At 36.0% G+C, this 19,563-nt stretch overlaps 1 protein-coding gene across 1 annotated transcript; it reads right to left on the reverse strand.

The window, feature by feature from the left end:
- Positions 1 to 1,654: 1,654 nt before the first annotated feature.
- On the reverse strand, positions 1,655 to 19,542 carry LOC117323734 (WD repeat-containing protein 13-like). The gene is made up of 13 exons (XM_033879160.1): positions 19,422 to 19,542; positions 17,107 to 17,162; positions 16,866 to 16,957; positions 16,423 to 16,477; positions 16,067 to 16,218; positions 14,806 to 14,888; positions 13,907 to 14,047; positions 12,938 to 13,104; positions 11,607 to 11,666; positions 11,294 to 11,436; positions 7,685 to 7,804; positions 6,710 to 6,828; positions 1,655 to 5,305 (listed from the first exon to the last, which is right to left on the reverse strand). Exons 1-13 carry the CDS (start codon positions 19,498 to 19,500, stop codon positions 5,109 to 5,111), a joined length of 1,464 nt encoding a protein of 487 aa, XP_033735051.1. The 5' UTR covers positions 19,501 to 19,542; the 3' UTR covers positions 1,655 to 5,108.
- Positions 19,543 to 19,563: the final 21 nt, after the last annotated feature.

The following is a 19,563-nucleotide window of genomic DNA, read 5'->3' on the forward strand; positions in this document are numbered from 1 at the left end:
GTGTCACAACATTGTAGTCCCACACGTGTCACAACATTGTAGTCCCACACGTGTCACAACATTGTAGTCCCACGTGTCACAACATTGTAGTCCCACGTGTCACAACATTGTAGTCCCACGTGTCACAACATTGTAGTCCCACACGTGTCACAACATTGTAGTCCCACACGTGTCACAACATTGTAGTCCCACACGTGTCACAACATTGTAGTCCCACACGTGTCACAGCATTGTAGTCCCACACGTGTCACAGCATCGTAGTCCAACACGTGTCACAACATCGTAGTCCCACACGTGTCACAACATCGTAGTACCACACGTGTCACAACATTGTAGTCCCACATGTGTCACAACATTGTAGTCCCGCACGTGTCACAACATTGTAGTCCCACACGTGTCACAACATTGTAGTCCCACACGTGTCACAACATTGTAGTCTCACGTGTCACAACATTGTAGTCTCACGTGTCACAACATTGTAGTCCCACACGTGTCACAACATTGTAGTCCCACATGTGTCACAACATTGTAGTCCCACACGTGTCACAACATTGTAATCCCACACGTGTCACACCATTGTAGTATCACACGTGTCAGAACATTGTAGTCCCACACGTGTCACAACATTGTAGTCTCACGTATCACAACATTGTAGTCCCGCACGTGTCACAACATTGTAGTCCCACACGTGTCACAACATTGTAGTCCCACACGTGTCACAACATTGTAGTCCCACGTGTCACAACATTGTAGTCCCACACGTGTCACAACATTGTAGTCCCACACGTGTCACAACATTGTAGTCCCACACGTGTCACAACATTGTAGTCCCACACGTGTCACAACATCGTAGTCCCACGTGTCACAACATTGTAGTATCACACGTGTCACACCATTGTAGTATCACACGTGTCACAACATTGAAGTCCCACACGTGTCACAACATTGTAGTCCCACACGTGTCACAACATTGTAGTCCCACGTGTCACAACATTGTAGTCCCACACGTGTCACAACATTGTAGTCCCACACGTGTCACAACATTGTAGTCCCACGTGTCACAACATTGTAGTCCCACACGTGTCACAACATTGTAGTCCCACACGTGTCACAACATTGTAGTCCCACACGTGTCACAACATTGTAGTATCACACGTGTCACAACATTGTAGTCCCACACGTGTCACAACATTGTAGTCCCACACGTGTCACACCATTGTCGTATCACACGTGTCACAACATTGTAGTCCCACACGTGTCACAACATTGTAGTCCCACACGTGTCACAACATTGTAGTCCCACGTGTCACAACATTGTAGTCCCACACGTGTCACACCATTGTAGTCCCACACGTGTCACAACATTGTAGTCCCACACGTGTCACATCATTGTAGTCCCACACGTGTCACAACATTGTAGTCCCACACGTGTCACAACATTGTAGTCCCACGTGTCACAACATTGTAGTCCCACACGTGTCACAACATTGTAGCAATGTGTCTGAAGTATCAACCGTCTGATTAGTTCTCCGAAAAACTGATATTTTCTTTCTGTTAATGCTTTCAATCAATTGCTGTGTTAACAGAGTAAAGTATAATTTGATAACTTTTCTTGAGATAACACCTTGCATCCAAAACGAAACAAAAAATCTAACAAAATGTATATCTCTATTTTGTCATCAACATCAATAACGGCTTAAAAAGGATCACATATGTCAAAGGACGAAGTGGTACTGAAATATGAAATTGTAGAAAGATCTGTCCAGTACCTTTAGAGAAATAGATGACATACAGATCATGGAACACAGATGAAAGACTACTTGAGCAACCAAACATCTGATGTTGTCGGTAAGCAGAAAAGAAACAATTCCTGATCTGATTTCCAGAAATATACTTGCGAGTCTAAGAAGATTATCTTCAGTAAAGGAATTATATTGGAAACTGTTTTTTGGATATTTCCTCAACTTTTCTCATGTAGAAATATAATGTTTTCTATAATATTGAGCTAAGTCATTGATATGATTTTCAATATAACAACACACAATGAACCATCAAATGGACATATTCAACTTATCACATATATACCACACAGGTAGCTACATTTTTCTGCAGAGCATGCTCACTTACTAAGTAGAAAATTGTAGTAGCACAGACACTCCAATGCTTTGCATGAAATAGAAAAATCGCAACACATGGCCCCAAATAAGAATACTAATATTGCACATATTATTATAATATACATATCTATGTATCACAACAACTTACCAACTCTACACAAAACCCATAACTAAAAACATGAGGCCCAGGGGGCCTGCATCGCTCACCTGGAAACATTTCCTACTTTTTAACTGCCTCTCCCAATAATGGTTCAAACTACAGGTGGACTAAATCCTGCCCACTTTAAAAGGATTTTAAAGTTCTTTTTCTTCTTGTTGTATTTCCGTTATTTGGCCCCCTTCTCCTGCCCCAAGGCTGTCACATTCTTCATTTATGCAACATACAACATTGCCACATAATTCTCCAGACTAAATTTCATCAAAATCTATTTAGTTGTTTAAGACAAGTAGCATCTTAAAAAGATTTCCTTTTCAGACCAGGTGAGCCAAATATATTTACTTCAGTTATCATGTTCACAAGGTAATTGTTGACTGATGGACAGACGGACGCCACTGTATGGCTAATCTCACCTTGGTCCTTTGGACCAGGTGAGCTAACAAGACAATCTGCTTACATCTGTATTGTCATAATTATTCAATAACATCACATAGATCCAATTAAAAAAATAAAGAGAACAAAACTATTTCACAAATGATGTCTTTTAAATTAAACCTCTATCCATAATGAAAACATACACAGCCAAAGATGTAAAAGTTGAGTGAAGCCCTATAATCTGAGCACTTTAATAGTGAATAGGATTTTAAACACAGTAAGTCTAAAACTGTCAGAGAAGTCTTTATCAGATCAATAGTTTTCTCTTGTCTTAAAAACACAAAAAGAGCTATTAAATTAAAGGCAATGAATAGGTATGCATACAGTATATATTGGATTGCCTGAGATGTTCCTAGCATATCTTAAGACCTCTAGAAGCAGTATATAAACACAATCTATTAATATCTATAAAATACTTTGGTAATTTGAGTGGAATGCAGAGCTGGACATATTCAGGAATGTAGAGAATCATCACATTGAGACACAAGGGAAAATCAGTTTCTCATCACAGACTTGGTTACTTAATAGGACAGCATGCCAGAAATATTTGGGAGTGTGCTTATTATACAGGGAAAACAACTTCACCATTAGACAGGTACACTTGTCTAGACAGGTACTAATCTAGACAAGTACTAATCTAGACAGGTACATTTACTAATCTAGACAGGTACTAATCTAGACAGGTACACTTGTCTAGACAGGTACTAATCTAGACAGGTACTAATCTAGACAGGTACACTTGTCTAGACAGGTACTAGTCATATCACTATCACCAGTGTTTCTGTAGATCACAAAAATATTTAAACCCCAGGTAAGAGATATCAAAATAATTGAAAATGCACAAATTACCAAACTTCTTCCTGGATAAATCAGTCATATTATTATTTATTTTTCCTATGCACATTTACCAATTGGACTGCACGTGACAACAGATATACATGAACAGGGCCACTAGAACCACCTCTGATAGAATACACCAACAAAGGTATTCACCATACACCAACATATCACTCCTCCGTTCCACTACAGCTCTGTCTTAGACACAATACTCTTATGTCATCTCCAGATATGCCAATCACCACTCTATGTTATTACGTCACTATTACAAACGTCACACTTTGTCTCACTGGAGAAACATATTGACAATACAAACCTGAAATCTATAGTCGCCTGGATGACACAGCAACATGCGGACTGGTAAATGGAACATTTGGCATATGCAACAATCGCCACATCCAATTATGGAACATACTGAGACACTGTCACACTCATTTACCAATGGACGAACCTATGCCAACTTCTGTCTCTTCATTAGCTATTCCATCTCCAAGTAACACGAACCATTCTTTTTCATTTTTTATAAATGGGCCTGAATAGCTCATCTGCTATCCAGTGATCCTTTCATACATACACTTTCATACATAATCATAATTAAGAACAAGTATATCAGAGACCAGATTAATATCTCCGGGCTCTTTCAAACTTAAATCATGCTCAAGGTCATTCATTCCATCACAATGAAGCATTCTTTGATTTCCCTCTTGTCTCCATCACACTTAACCATTCCCTGATTTCCCTCTCGTTTCTGTCACACTAAACCATTCCCTGATTTCCCTCTCGTTTCTGTCACACTAAACCATTCCCTGATTTCCCTCTCGTTTCTGTCACACTAAACCATTCCCTGATTTCCCTCTCGTTTCTGTCACACTTAACCATTCCCTGATTTCCCTCTCGTTTCTGTCACACTATAGCATTCCCTGATTTCCCTCTTGTCTCCATCACACTAAACCATTCATTCCCTGATTTCCCTCTCGTTTCCATCACACTATAGCATTCCCTGATTTCCCTCTCGTTTCCATCACACTATAGCATTCCCTAATTTCCCTCTCGTTTCCATCACACTATAGCATTCCCTGATTTCCCTCTCGTTTCCATCACACTATAGCATTCCCTGATTTCCCTCTCGTTTCCATCACACTATAGCATTCCCTGATTTCCCTCTCGTTTCTGTCACACTAAACCATTCCCTGATTTCCCTCTCGTTTCTGTCACACTAAACCATTCCCTGATTTCTCTCTCGTCTCCATCATACTATAGCATTCCCTGATTTCCCTCTCATTTCCGTCACATTAAACCATTCCCTGATTTCCCTCTTGTTTCCGTCACATTAAAGCATTCCCTGATTTCCCTCTCCTTTCTGTCACACTAAACCATTCCCTGATTTCCCTCTCATTTCCGTCACATTAAACCATTCCCTGATTTCCCTCTCGTCTCCATCACACTAAACCATTCATTCCCTGATTTCCCTCTCGTCTCCATCACACTATAGCATTCCCTGATTTCCCTCTCGTTTCCATCACACTATAGCATTCCCTGATTTCCCTCTTGTTTCCGTCACATTAAAGCATTCCCTGCTTTCCCTCTCGTTTCCAGATGATGACCATACCAAGTTCATCACAAGAGGCAAGCAGACTTTCATCACAGTTGAAGCATACATCTAACACAGGGGCAGAGTGTCCAAGGAGTTTGTTCACGCAGGGCTTGTTATCTTTTCCAACATCAAAGAAGTACACACACATATCTTCACTGCCAGACACTGTAAATAAAAAGTTAACCTTGAAGTAAGTTATACCTCTACCATGATTTGTTTACAAATGTAATGTGTTGGCAGATTGGTGGGCTCATGTACACTGTAGAACAGTTTACTGCTCATGTACATTATAGAACAGTTTACTGATCATGTACATTATAGAACAGTTTACTGATCATGTACATTATAGAACAGATTACTGCTCAGGTACATTATAGAACAGTTTACTGATCATGTACATTATAGAACAGTTTACTGATCATGTACATTATAGAACAGTTTACTGATCATGTACATTATAGAACAGGTTACTGATCATGTACATTATAGAACAGTTTACTGATCATGTACATTATAGAACAGTTTACTGATCATGTACATTATAGAACAGTTTACTGCTCAGGTACAACCTCACTTATCCACAAGATCGAAGTTGTTCAGCGCAAATTTTTGAAATTTTTCTGTTTTAAGGCACATGTCGATTTTAATTCTATGTCTTACGCTGAAACTTGTAAGTATTTTAAACTTCTAAGCCTCAGACAAAGGCGAGCATATTTAGACGGTGTTTTTCTTTTCAAATGTGTAAATAGTGTATTTGACTGTCCTTATTTAGTTGAGCAAATGTGTCTTTTAGTACCCGGTCGTAATCTACGATCATCCCGTTTTATTCAGTTTTACTGTCAGAAAAGTCGAATAAATATTAGAAAGTATAGTGTTTTAAACAGGATTCAATGTAATTTTAATACTTTTGATCTTGTTACAGACTGTGATATGTTTTATTTGTCTCTCACTGGGTTCAAAGTTCGATTACAGCATATTTTTTTCCACTAGTTCAATACTTTTGTACATATATGTCTGTGTTACATTCATAACGAACTGTGATATTTTATACTTATGTTTTATTTGTTATCCATTCTGTAAGTGGACCCCCGGGTCTGTTGAATTGGAAATAAATAAACAAATAAATAGAACAGTTTACTGCTCATGTACATTATAGAACGGATTACTGCTCAGGTACATTATAGAACGGATTACTGCTCATGTACATTATAGAACAGGTTACTGATCATGTACATTATAGAACAGTTTACTGATCATGTACATTTTAGAACAGTTTACTGCTCAGTCAAACTATAGAACAATTTACAGCTCATGTACACAATAGAACAGTTTATAGGTACACTATAGATTAAGTCTGTTACTAACCTGTCACTGGCTAAGTAAGAAAATAACTTACCGCTCCGTGTAACAAACTAGGAATCAGTTCACTGCTGATAGAATGTTGAACCCTCAATACAAGTTAGAAATGGGTTCTGTTTTGACACAATGTTAAACCACTTAACACAATTAATTCTTTACAACCACAACTTACTATCTTCATGAGTTTAATTGAGTTTAGTTAATACTTGCCTACACAGGCTCCCTGTCGGAACGACATGAGAGGACAGAATGTACTTCGGATGTGACAATTCTTTTGTTTCACTGGGAATGTCTTCTTCAGCTGTAAGCCGCCATCATCTGTCACCACCCTGGTAAAGACAGAAACACTGACCGTTATTCAAGGATTACAACAACTGGATTGGACAATACCTTAGGTGAATCGGCTAACAGGAATACTTTGTATAATGTTGAATTCCACAAGAACGTGCTTCATATACAATCAGATATGGACAAGAGATTCCGGAGGGATCTTGGCACTCACCATTGTTTTTAGATGTCTCAAAATTGAACATGCACAACTAGGGAACAAAGGGAACCAACATGATTATGATATTCGAGAAAGATCCATGAAGAACTAAGAAATAGTAATAACCAAATTCAACAGTCAAAATTCAAAATAACCGCCTGTTGGCCATATTGTGCTCTGATTACCGGGGTAATCTCAAAAATGAATGTGCACCACTATTATAAGGACCAAGGGGAACCTATATATGAAACAAAAGAGGTCATAGTAAAATGTTAACCAATGAAAAGATACCAAATCTGACCTTGACCTTTGATCCAATGACCTAGACTTTCTATCAACTGACTTTTAGTTGTATTGTGACAAATTTTGCTTCGTAACGTCATAACAAAATGTTTACTAGTTAAGAGCAAAGAAATTTAAATTTCTTAATGTTAAAATCCATGAATGCTGATTATCAGCCATTTTGAATCCTGTTGGTTCCAAATATTACCAAGCAGAATTAAGATGCATAAGACATCATCATGTACAACTTTAAAAACACACTTCATATACTTCCATCAAAATTATGCAAAAGAAAAAAACAGACAGATGGACAGACAAGCTGATTACAATAGGGCACAAGTATCTTTGAGGCAGTCTTAATAACTCTAAAGACATTAAAAGTAAGGGCACATTTGTACGATAAGGCGGTATCTTACTTGAAAAGGCACATAGCACTGATACAGCTGTTGACTAGAAGTGAGGGATCGCGTGCCTCTCGACTGATCCAGGAGCGTGCGGATATACTAGTGATAGCACTTCCATCACTTACTGTGATTCTATAACAAAACAAGAAAATCAGTGTTACAATAAGTTATAATACTGTTAACTCTTACTCAGTAACTGTAACAGTATCTGTTAACTCTTACTCAGTAACTGTAACAGTATCTGATAACTCTTACTCAGTAACGGTAACAGTATCTGATAACTCTTACTCAGTAACTGTAACAGTATCTGTTAACTCTTACTCAGTAACGGTAACAGTATCTGTTAACTCTTACTCAGTAACTGTAACAGTATCTGATAACTCTTACTCAGTAACGGTAACAGTATCTGATAACTCTTACTCAGTAACTGTATCAGTATCTGTTAACTCTTACTCAGTAACTGTATCAGTATCTGATAACTCTTACTCAGTAACTGTATCAGTATCTGTTAACTCTTACTCAGTAACTGTATCAGTATCTGTTAACTCTTACTCAGTAACTGTATCAGTATCTGTTAACTCTTACTCAGTAACTGTAACAGTATCTGTTAACTCTTACTCAGTAACTGTATCAGTATGTGTTAACTCTTACTCAGTAAATGTATCAGTATCTGTTAACTCTTACTCAGTAACTGTATCAGTATCTGTTAACTCTTACTCAGTAACTGTATCAGTATCTGTTAACTCTTACTCAGTAACTGTATCAGTATCTGTTAACTCTTACTCAGTAACTGTAACAGTATCTGTTAACTCTTACTCAGTAACTGTATCAGTATCTGATAACTCTTACTCAGTAACTGTATCAGTATCTGTTAACTCTTACTCAGTAACTGTAACAGTATCTGTTAACTCTTACTCAGTAACTGTATCAGTATCTGTTAACTCTTACTCAGTAACTGTAACAGTGTCTGTTAACTCTTACTCAGTAACTGTATCAGTATCTGTTAACTCTTACTCAGTAACTGTAACAGTATCTGTTAACTCTTACTCAGTAACTGTATCAGTATCTGTTAACTCTTACTCAGTAACTGTAACAGTATCTGTTAACTCTTACTCAGTAACTGTATCAGTATCTGTTAACTCTTACTCAGTAACTGTATCAGTATCTGTTAACTCTTACTCAGTAACTGTAACAGTATCTGTTAACTCTTACTCAGTAACTGTATCCGTATCTGTTAACTCTTACTCAGTAACTGTAACAGTATCTGTTAACTCTTACTCAGTAACTGTAACAGTATCTGATAACTCTTACTCAGTAACTGTAACAGTATCTGTTAACTCTTACTCAGTAACTGTTACAGTATCTGTTAACTCTAACTCAGTAACTGTAACAGTATCTGTTAACTCTTACTCAGTAACTGTATCAGTATCTGTTAACTCTTACTCAGTAACTGTAACAGTATCTGATAACTCTTACTCAGTAAACGTATCAGTATCTGTTAACTCTTACTCAATAACTGTAACAGTGTCTGATAACTCTTACTCAGTAACTGTAACAGTATCTGTTAACTCTTACTCAGTAACTGTAACAGTATCTGTTAACTCTTACTCAGTAACTGTATCAGTATCTGTTAACTCTTACTCAGTAACTGTATCAGTATCTGATAACTCTTACTCAGTAACTGTAACAGTATCTGTTAACTCTTACTCAGTAACTGTATCAGTATCTGTTAACTCTTACTCAGTAACTGTATCAGTATCTGTTAACTCTTACTCAGTAACTGTATCAGTATCTGTTAACTCTTACTCAGTAACTGTAACAGTATCTGTTAACTCTTACTCAGTAACTGTATCAGTATCTGTTAACTCTTACTCAGTAACTGTAACAGTATCTGTTAACTCTTACTCAGTAACTGTAACAGTATCTGTTAACTCTTACTCAGTAACTGTAACAGTGTCTGTTAACTCTTACTCAGTAACTGTAACAGTATCTGTTAACTCTTACTCAGTAACTGTAACAGTATCTGATAACTCTTACTCAGTAACTGTATCAGTATCTGTTAACTCTTACTCAGTAACTGTAACAGTATCTGTTAACTCTTACTCAGTAACTGTATCAGTATCTGTTAACTCTTACTCAGTAACTGTAACAGTATCTGTTAACTCTTACTCAGTAACTGTATCAGTATCTGTTAACTCTTACTCAGTAACTGTAACAGTATCTGTTAACTTTAACTCAGTAACTGTAACAGTGTCTGATAACTCTTACTCAGTAACTGTAACAGTATCTGTTAAACTCAGTATCAAATTATACCTGATTAGATAATACAACATTATTGTCAAGTTGAATTTACCAGACAAAGTTTCACAAAATCGATTGCAAAACAGGTACACATATCATGCTTATATTTGTTTGTTTGTTTGCTGGGTTTATCACCCAATGAACATTTTGAGGCAGGGTCTCCTTGTAGCAGTTGTTGGCTACTTCACTGAACAACATAAGGGAGGCTCGTGGCATGCCATCTAGAGCAGTTAGTGTAAAGAGTCTTGCCCAAGGACACAACAATGACAGCAGGGACCAGCCCGTTATGACATGGGTAAGGAGTAATAAACTCTGCACCTCAGATCTTCAGCTGAGCTGTAATATTCACCTATATTAGACCTATATTTAGCCTATAAGCTGTAATAATCACCTATATTAGACCTATATTTAGCCTATAAGCTGTAATAATCACCTATATTAGACCTATATTTAGCCTATAAGATGTAATAATCACCTATATTAGACCTATATTTAGCCTATAAGCTGTAATAATCACCTATATTAGAGCTATATTTAGCCTATAAGATGTAATAATCACCTATATTAGACCTATATTTAGCCTATGAGCTGTAATAATCACCTATATTAGACCTATATTTAGCCTATGAGCTGTAATAATCACCTATATTAGACCTATATTTAGCCTATAAGCTGTAATAATCACCTATATTAGACCTATATTTAGCCTATGAGCTGTAATAATCACCTATATTAGACCTATATTTAGCCTATAAGCTGTAATAATCACCTATATTAGAGCTATATTTAGCCTATGAGCTGTAATAATCACCTATATTAGACCTATATTTAGCCTATGAGCTGTAATAATCACCTATATTAGAGCTATATTTAGCCTATAAGATGTAATAATCACCTATATTAGACCTATATTTAGCCTATGAGCTGTAATAATCACCTATATTAGACCTATATTTAGCCTATGAGCTGTAATAATCACCTATATTAGACCTATATTTAGCCTATAAGCTGTAATAATCACCTATATTAGAGCTATATTTAGCCTATGAGCTGTAATAATCACCTATATTAGACCTATATTTAGCCTATAAGATGTAATAATCACCTATATTAGACCTATATTTAGCCTATGAGCTGTAATAATCACCTATATTAGACCTATATTTAGCCTATGAGCTGTAATAATCACCTATATTAGACCTATATTTAGCCTATGAGTTGTAATAATCACCTATATTAGACCTATATTTAGCTCATAAGATCTATCTATAAACACCTTATAGTAGAAGTCTTGACTGGATCTTTCCAAGTTTAACTGACCTTCGTGTTTTTGTTAGTTTCCCTGTAGCAACATCTACAGTGAAAGAGAAGATGGAACCCTTGTCATCCCCCGCCCAGAGTATGCGACCGGTGGTGTCAAAGGCCAAAGCCATTGCCTTTCCAATGACTTTACTGCTTCCTCCCTGTATTATGGCGAGACATAAAAACAAGTGTGAACATAATACTGTAACAAAATGAACATTACTCATAGTGAATGTCTGAACTTTTAGGGTACCTTATATGGCATTGCATGAATTGTTTTAGGCTCCAAAATACAAAATTAACTATACTTACAGAAATGTAGAGTATTTACCTTGTTTCCTTTGCCTGTAGATACATTCATCATCTGTACCTGGCCTTTACTGTTACCGGTCTTAAACTGGTTAAGGCCAATACAACACACGGACGTTTGTCACTAAAGCAGTACATCAATATTCCTTCATGTTTGGTGAGTGCTTTTTGAAAACATGATATATAATTATTAAAATCAATCTTTGACAGGCAAGATAAATTAAATTTGACCTTTAAATGCAGTTGGTCCATCACTGGTGTGAAATATCCACCTGTGATAGGCCAAATCATCTGAGACTGAAGTGATATTACTTTTCAGTGGGACAACTATTGTTTTATATAACTATTGTTTTATATAACTATTGTTTTATATAACTATTGTTTTATATAACTATTGTTTTATATAAAGTATTTATATTTCCTATGAATGAGAATCAATGTTTTAATGGTAAATAACTAGAAATGGATATTTAAGACACAATGTCTCATTCCTACATTTAAAACAAAGTCACAGAGGTGAAGGTCACAAAAGTACAGTCATCGGTACAAAGCTTGCCCCTAATACCTCCTGTTAGAATTAGAGGTTGAGTTCACCAACTAGAACATATATTGCGAGATTTGACATAAAATGTCTAAGTCCAAAATATTTAAATCAAGACAATTTAGCAAAAATGTGTGAAGTTATATGCCAAGAATGTACAGATGATAAATAAATCTGATGGATATTTACTGATATGAGGCGTCCTTTTACCGTGCAATTGGATCTGGTGACACCTATTCATTATTTGATTGCATTTTGTGGTATGAATTTTAGTATTATCACTAATTTTATATCGGGTTTCAGATTTGAAAAAAAAAAATTCAGAAAGGCAAATTTGGTATCTTACAATTTAAATATTATGTTGATGCTGCTTCCGGAATTAGAAATATTTGATATCCCAATTGGGTAAATTGTATTAAAAAAAATATTACACCTTGAATATTTATACAGATGCATCAGGATCAAACTTTACGGAAACCAAATATCTGAAGTATTACAATCATACATGGCAGAAAGAATCTGGCTTTTTTTTTCTTCTTCTTAAGTCTGTCATTGATGAAGGTCAAAGGTCACAATGTGGGTTAAAGTGACCATGCCCCATGCCCCAGGTATGAAGTGCCAGTGTTAAGAAGTGTAGGAGGTAGAGCCTTTTTCTTTGATGTAGGTCAAAGGTCACAATGTAGGTCAGAGTGACCTACTTTTGGCATGCAACATACCTACTCATTTGAGTAAACACCTCTCTTCGAGCTAAAATTTATGTACTGAGACAAGAATCATTCAAGTCATATATGATAGAATTAGTAAAAGGATACAACAAACATGTTGTTGTTGAGGGGTTGGAACACACAGCAGTGCAGTTCTGCCCCTGTGTTGTCATTGATAACTCGCATACACTTCCCCGCAGCAACATCCCATAGTCTGGCTGTACCATCTAATGACACGGACAGGATCACATCATTGGACAGAGACCAAACAAAATCTGAAATACAACGACACGGACAGGATCACATCATTGGACAGAGACCAAACAAAATCTGAAATACAACGACACGAACAGGATAACATCATTGGACAGAGACCAAACAAAATCTGAAAAACAACGACACAGACAGGATCACATCATTGGACAGAGACCAAACAAAATCTGAAAAACAACGACACGAACAGAATTACATCACTGGACGGTTACCAAACAAAATCTGAAATACAACGACACGGACAGGATCACATCATTGGACAGAGACCAAACAAAATCTGAAAAACAACGACACAGACAGGATTACATCATTGGACAGAGACCAAACAAAATCTGAAATACAATGACACGGACAGGATCACATCATTGGACAGAGACCAAACAAAATCTGAAGTACAACGACACAAACAGAATTACATCACTGGACAGAGACCAAACAAAATTTGAAATACAATATCACATTGTCTCCAGAGAAATACAAAGATACACAAGATGTGTATAATTCTCAGAATGTCTCCAAAGAAATTGAGATACAATTGAGAAATGGAATGTTCACAGATAAGTTTATATGTGTGATATATAATATCAGTAAACTAGTTTACTGGTTCTACTGTATACTAGTTTTATATTTATTACATTCGCTGAGAATAAAGCCCGACGTTGTGTAGTCATGCATGCTCTACAAGGATTTTCAGTGTTAATTATAGCGTTACTACTGTAATACTGGATCTATCAAAACTCAACAGTAAAAACAAATCTGCCAACAACCTGTTTATAGTGGGAGTATAACAAGTACAGTTTTTACCTGTTACCCCAGCTGAGTGACCATTCAACATACAGATGACCGTGGCCGGGGGAGGAATCACTTGGCAGATGGACAGTGTACCATCCAATGATGAGCAGGCTACACGGGATTTATCATCATTAGCAAACTTGACACTTGTCACTGAAATGTAAATACTCTAGTCTGAATAGTCACAAATGAAATAATGTAATATCAGTATTCATTCTTATAGAATATCATTTTACTGTTTTTAGTTGTTTTTAACATAGTTGATCTCTCATACCTTGAATATGAGTCAAGGTCATTCCTTTTCACAAAATTTATAAAGGTTCATCACATCAGGAAGCTACTAGGCAAATACCATGACTAGAAGCCTTTGAGGAAGTTTTTTGAGTGGTTTAATAAAGAGGACACCTGTGACCTTGAATATGTATTAAGGTCACTTCTTTTTGCAAACATTGTTGCAATTATTGGGCTTCATCCAAGGAAACTACTTGCCCTATATCATGACTCAAAGCCTCTTGGTTTTAAAGAAGTAATTTGAAAGAAAAAGCAGATGTCTGACGAATGAACAGATGAGCCAAATTTCTTTATCATAAAGCTATCAACTGACTGAAAAACATACTTGAGCACAAAGTCTACTTTATGTGACAGATGGACTGAGCATGTGCCCCAGCCGTTTCATTGTGAGGGCATAATAATTACAATTAAAGTGTTTTTAACAATTCCAAAAGAAATTTTGCATATCAATCAAGTGATTTTTGCTCTTCTCAAATGGTTGTAATAAACAGTAGTGAGCAGAAAAACAAATGCTACACAACTAAATAATGTTAACTCTGTTATTATTGTCAAAATTCTCAATGTACATGTGCAGTGTAGTGACAAATATCTAACTCTTTTCTGTAACACAAGACTAATACCTGACTCTTTGTGCTGATCAAATATATGATGCATCCCTGTAAAAGCATAGTTTTCTGATACTGTTTTGCCGCCGGCCATCGCTCTGTAAGCAAAGCAAGTAAAATCTGTAACTTGATCAAGTGTTCCATGTCAATATTACTACATGAGTACTTAAAGTAACCTGGCACTTGGCTCAAATACATGTCTATGTTTGAAGCTATTTACTAGGGACTGCTATACTTGGGATAGTACTAGTACCTGACCAGCTGAAAGTTGACTGCATTTGTTTCGTGAAGTCTATTGAAAATTGAACTGTTTCCTATTTGTTACAGAAATCATTCAGATGCACAGTAAAATCTACATAAACGAGTTAATTTCCAAAAAGTCCCATTCATAATTTTTTAGGTTGGATACAAGGTTGCACTTTTATAATAACTACGATCGATGTTAATGTTGATGTCCCAATATTGGAACTCTTCAGTGTTTTTATTGTCAAACGACAGCATAGAAATGAAAAAATGTCACTACTTGAATGCAACAAATGTTGACTAATTAAATCTATTATTTGCAGATAATTTTCAAACACACAGTGTATTATGTAGAAAGTTTTCAGTTCTACGCACACATAGGTAGATTTGATATTGTGTTAGAACTACGCCTCCATCGTTGCCATGAGTGTCGATCCTGGCTTCGATCAGAAATTTGGTGAGAAAATGAAAGTAGAATACTGACGCATAACTTGCCATTTTTTATAAAAATCAATCCCTAGTGGGTGTTATTTGATGTTGCTGTACTATATCTCATCAATTTAAACATCGAAAACTAACAAAAACAATAAAAACTACAAAATGCAGTCTTCGTGTCAGGCAGTGCAGACCCAACCTGTAAACAATGTCACGTCATTGGAATGTTGAAGTTGCAACAAAGTACAACAATGTAAATTTAACGTGAATACACTAATGAGCAACAGAATGGGGCAAAACATTAACCCACATATGTGATGTTAAGTAAATTTCTACACAAAGTTGAAGAAAAGATATTTGCCTATTTGATTGGACTACTGATCCAAACTTACCATAGCAAGAGCTTATGTAACAACTACAGATTTTCTGGGTGATTTTATTACAGCATTCATGTTAGTAAACTGAGAAAAAGGCTAGTACATGTGGACTGTATTTAGACTATTTACATCCAGCTAAAACAAAAGAACTATTACATTGAAGGAACTGATCAGTTGCACAAATAAAATCTATCTCATTATTGATGGTAACATATTGATACCTGCTGGCTTCAGCCTCTCGGGTAGGTACCACCTCTATACTGTCATACACCCGCTTCATTGGCCCCTCATACATGTGTTTGAATGACCCACCACTCTGATGGCGTCTGTGATGCTTCTTCCCATCTACTCCAATGGCTAGGTTGTCAAAACTCTGATTAATGGAGTAATCAACATAAAGTTCAACAGAACACTGAAATAATAAGCCTGAGAACACATTACCCAAGAACCCATTGTGTTAATTAACTAAGAGATATAATTCCTTAGAACTTTTAATCTTGGCAATAAGTTAATTTGCATTATAATGACAGCGGCGATAACTGATAAAACAGAATGGTAATATCAGAAACAATAATACCTCCATAGTATTCCTACTAATACTCCTAATACTGAACGATCTGCTCCGGATACTCCTGAAATGTAAAATAATTACACAGACAATAGTCAAATCATCTTTGTATGACAAATACACTCTAGTTGATATGTCTGAATCATGAACACTTCAATCTTTTTTCCAACTGTCTTTAGTAATATTCTGATTATTTCCAAAGATAACTGTACTTATATAATGAGGATCACATGTTTCTTAAGCTGTATTGAATCTAAATCAGTACATTAGTACTTGTTAAAATGATAGGTTTCTTTACTCTTTTACTTCAGATTGGGAATAATGACCATAAATGATTAAAAAACAATGACCAGTAATAAGTTCTGTAACGAGTAACAAGTTATACACTAAATTATTTGGAAAAGATTCAAACACATTTAAGCTTTAAATGATTTTTTTATCAAAATGAATACCCCTGATCAGAAAATGCTGGACTTCCGTAGCGGGATGTCAGTAACTGTGCCCTTTGGTGAAGGTATTCCTTTCGAACAGCTGGATCTCGTTGCTAAAACATTTGAAAACTGGATTTACAAGTTATCTCTAGTGGACTTTCTTTCCTCATGCCTCGAATTTGTTAATTTGGATCTTTATACACAATATCGTGATAAATGATCAGCAATGTATAGTATATAACTGGGATAATAATATACTTACACCTGATTTCGCATTCTCTCTGAGCAACTGGCTCCTTCTTCTGATGTATACTGTTCCTGCAAAATATAATCCAATGTTGTGGAAGTGTTACTATATGGACTTTTTGTAATAAATAGATGAAAGTCTGATGTTGAAATAATTTCCCTACATGGGTGTCAATGTAAGAGAAAGCCTGATTTTGATTTGATGCCTTTGCTAGGGATCAAACCCGGGACCTCAAGCTTACTAGTCTGACGTGCAAACGATTAAGCCAAAGGGAAGTTCTCTCTGGCAAAGTGGCATATTGGCGATAGTATTTACCAGAGTTACATAAATGTATGTTGTCTTTCAAAGTTGGTCTGATTTATCCATGTGGATATCAAACTCAGTTCCCCTTATTCCAGTTTTCAACAAATATTAGGATGTACACTTGTATAATGTGTAAACATGTCTGCGAGAAATTGCTGAATAATTTAAAATTAAGCCAAATATAATTTTTATTTTCAAAATATTTTATTATCAACACAACAAGTATAAAAACAAGGTATTTTTACATAGAATATCATCAAGATTTGGTGTTGGCAAAAGGGATTGGACAACAGGCTCAGCCTATATTAGTCCTTTCCTATAGATGTCCAGTTTAATGAACATTTGAAAGCATTTACTTTTTTTAGATAAGAACTAGTGTTGGAAAGTATGATTCTATTTAAATCAGTTGGCAAGTCAACGACACTATATAAGAGAACATGATGATTAACATATCCTAGAAGGTTATAAACTGTTATGATGTGATGTTGAATATTCAAGTAAAGTGGACATTGGAAGAAGAAATGAATTGCATTTTCAATATTAGCACCACATGTATAAGAACCATCATCAACGAAATGATCCATACATGTATCAAAATTCAAATCACTAGCTTTGTTTCGTAATTGACATAAAACAATATTAAGACTGTGAGGGCTGCAATTAATAAAAATATCAGAGTAGTTAGAAATACAGTTTTTAGATTGGATTTAAAGCTAGAAATTGAAACAGAGTTTCTTTAAGAGTCCTCAAGAAAGTTCCAGTAATTCATAGTGGAGGGGAAAAACTGTTATAATTGTTAGTTCTAGCTAGCCGGAGGTACATTGAAGAATCTTTCATTTCTAAAATTATAATTATTATTTGTATTTATGAATGGTTGGATGACATTTAAGAGATATGCAGGTGTATAAAGACTGAGCCTTTTGTGTCTGACCCCTGTGTTCTTGAAAGTGGGTCAAGGTCATTCATTTGTAGGTCTAATGTCTTGTTCCCTGTTTCATCAACATTCTTTAACTTAGGGAGATTCCTTAATGAAGATTTTGCCATAGGACTTGGTTAAGGAGCTTTCTTTTAAATCTGTAATGCTTTCCTGTGGGAATTTTAATTAAGGAATATAGATGAAACTAGGCCCAGTCTTTTTGAAAGGTCTGACATATGTGACCATTTTAACTTTGAAAGTGCTATAAATCAAGTCATTTATTTTAACAAATTTTAATTGATAGCTCATCAACCTGTAGTAGGAGTGGAAAAATGCACAGCCAGACCGGGGTTCGAACCCGTGGCCTCCGAACACTAGCCAGATGCTCTACCGATTGAACTACCTGGTCGCTGATGATCGACCCGGTCCAGTTCCGCTACAAACCTGTCAAATATCACCACCTTAGGGCTTTCATTTCTTAGAGGAATTTGTGTTTAAATATTTTAATAATTTGACAACTGTGACCTTTAAAGTGGATCAAAGTCATTTATTTGAACAATTTGTCAGCCCTTTAGACTTCATCCCAGCATTCTACTGATTAAATATAAAGTCCGAATCTTTTGGTTGAGATTTTAATTCCCTTGACTGATGCACAATACACTCACACAAAAAAAGAGTCTAGGCTTTCCCAAGTTGAGCACTATCAATCCCCAATATCACAGACATATGTATATGTGTGCTTATATTGATAACAGTCGGGTACAATTTATGCAATGCGTCACGTTTTGTAACCTATAACAGTTACACTGACTGATATATAGAAGCCAAGGTGGTGACTGTATAGACAGAGTTACAGTAATCGATGTATGTAGCTTTGGTCACTTCAATTTATAACAGTGGAAAACGAATCAGGGAGATCCGTCTGAGTGTGGAAAAACATATTCAAGGAGGTCCAAAAGCGTAAAACTGATAAAAGGCCGATGACTGATATAACTGTGGGAGTGATAGTTCCTTCTTTAGACATCGAAACTGACTCAGAAGGTATAGGTCCTTTTACAGAAGAAGTGTGTGTTTATTCATTATGTGTGTGTATAGAATATCGAGTTCTTACTAAACTGTGGGTTGTTAGGAGTCCTGTAAGCGTTGTATTTTGCATCTAAGGCTAGTGCTTGCTGCCAAACTGCTGCCATGTTTACATTTTGGAAAGAAAGGCCGCTTAGATCATAAATGAAAAGGGAAGTTTCTAAAAGATG

The sequence above is a fragment of the Pecten maximus genome, chromosome 1, assembly GCF_902652985.1.
Source record: "Pecten maximus chromosome 1, xPecMax1.1, whole genome shotgun sequence".
Taxonomy (NCBI): domain Eukaryota; kingdom Metazoa; phylum Mollusca; class Bivalvia; order Pectinida; family Pectinidae; genus Pecten; species Pecten maximus.

Coding starts and splice junctions, on each gene's coding strand:
- LOC117323734 (XM_033879160.1), bottom strand. CDS start 19,500: ATGGCAGCAGTTTGGCAGCAAGCACTAGCCTTAGATGCAAAATACAAC. Junction 11,667..12,937: donor TCAACAACAACATGTTTGTT/GTATCCTTTTAC, acceptor AACCAGTTTAAG/ACCGGTAACAGTAAAGGCCA. Junction 11,437..11,606: donor CTACAGGCAAAGGAAACAAG/GTAAATACTCTA, acceptor GCCATAATACAG/GGAGGAAGCAGTAAAGTCAT.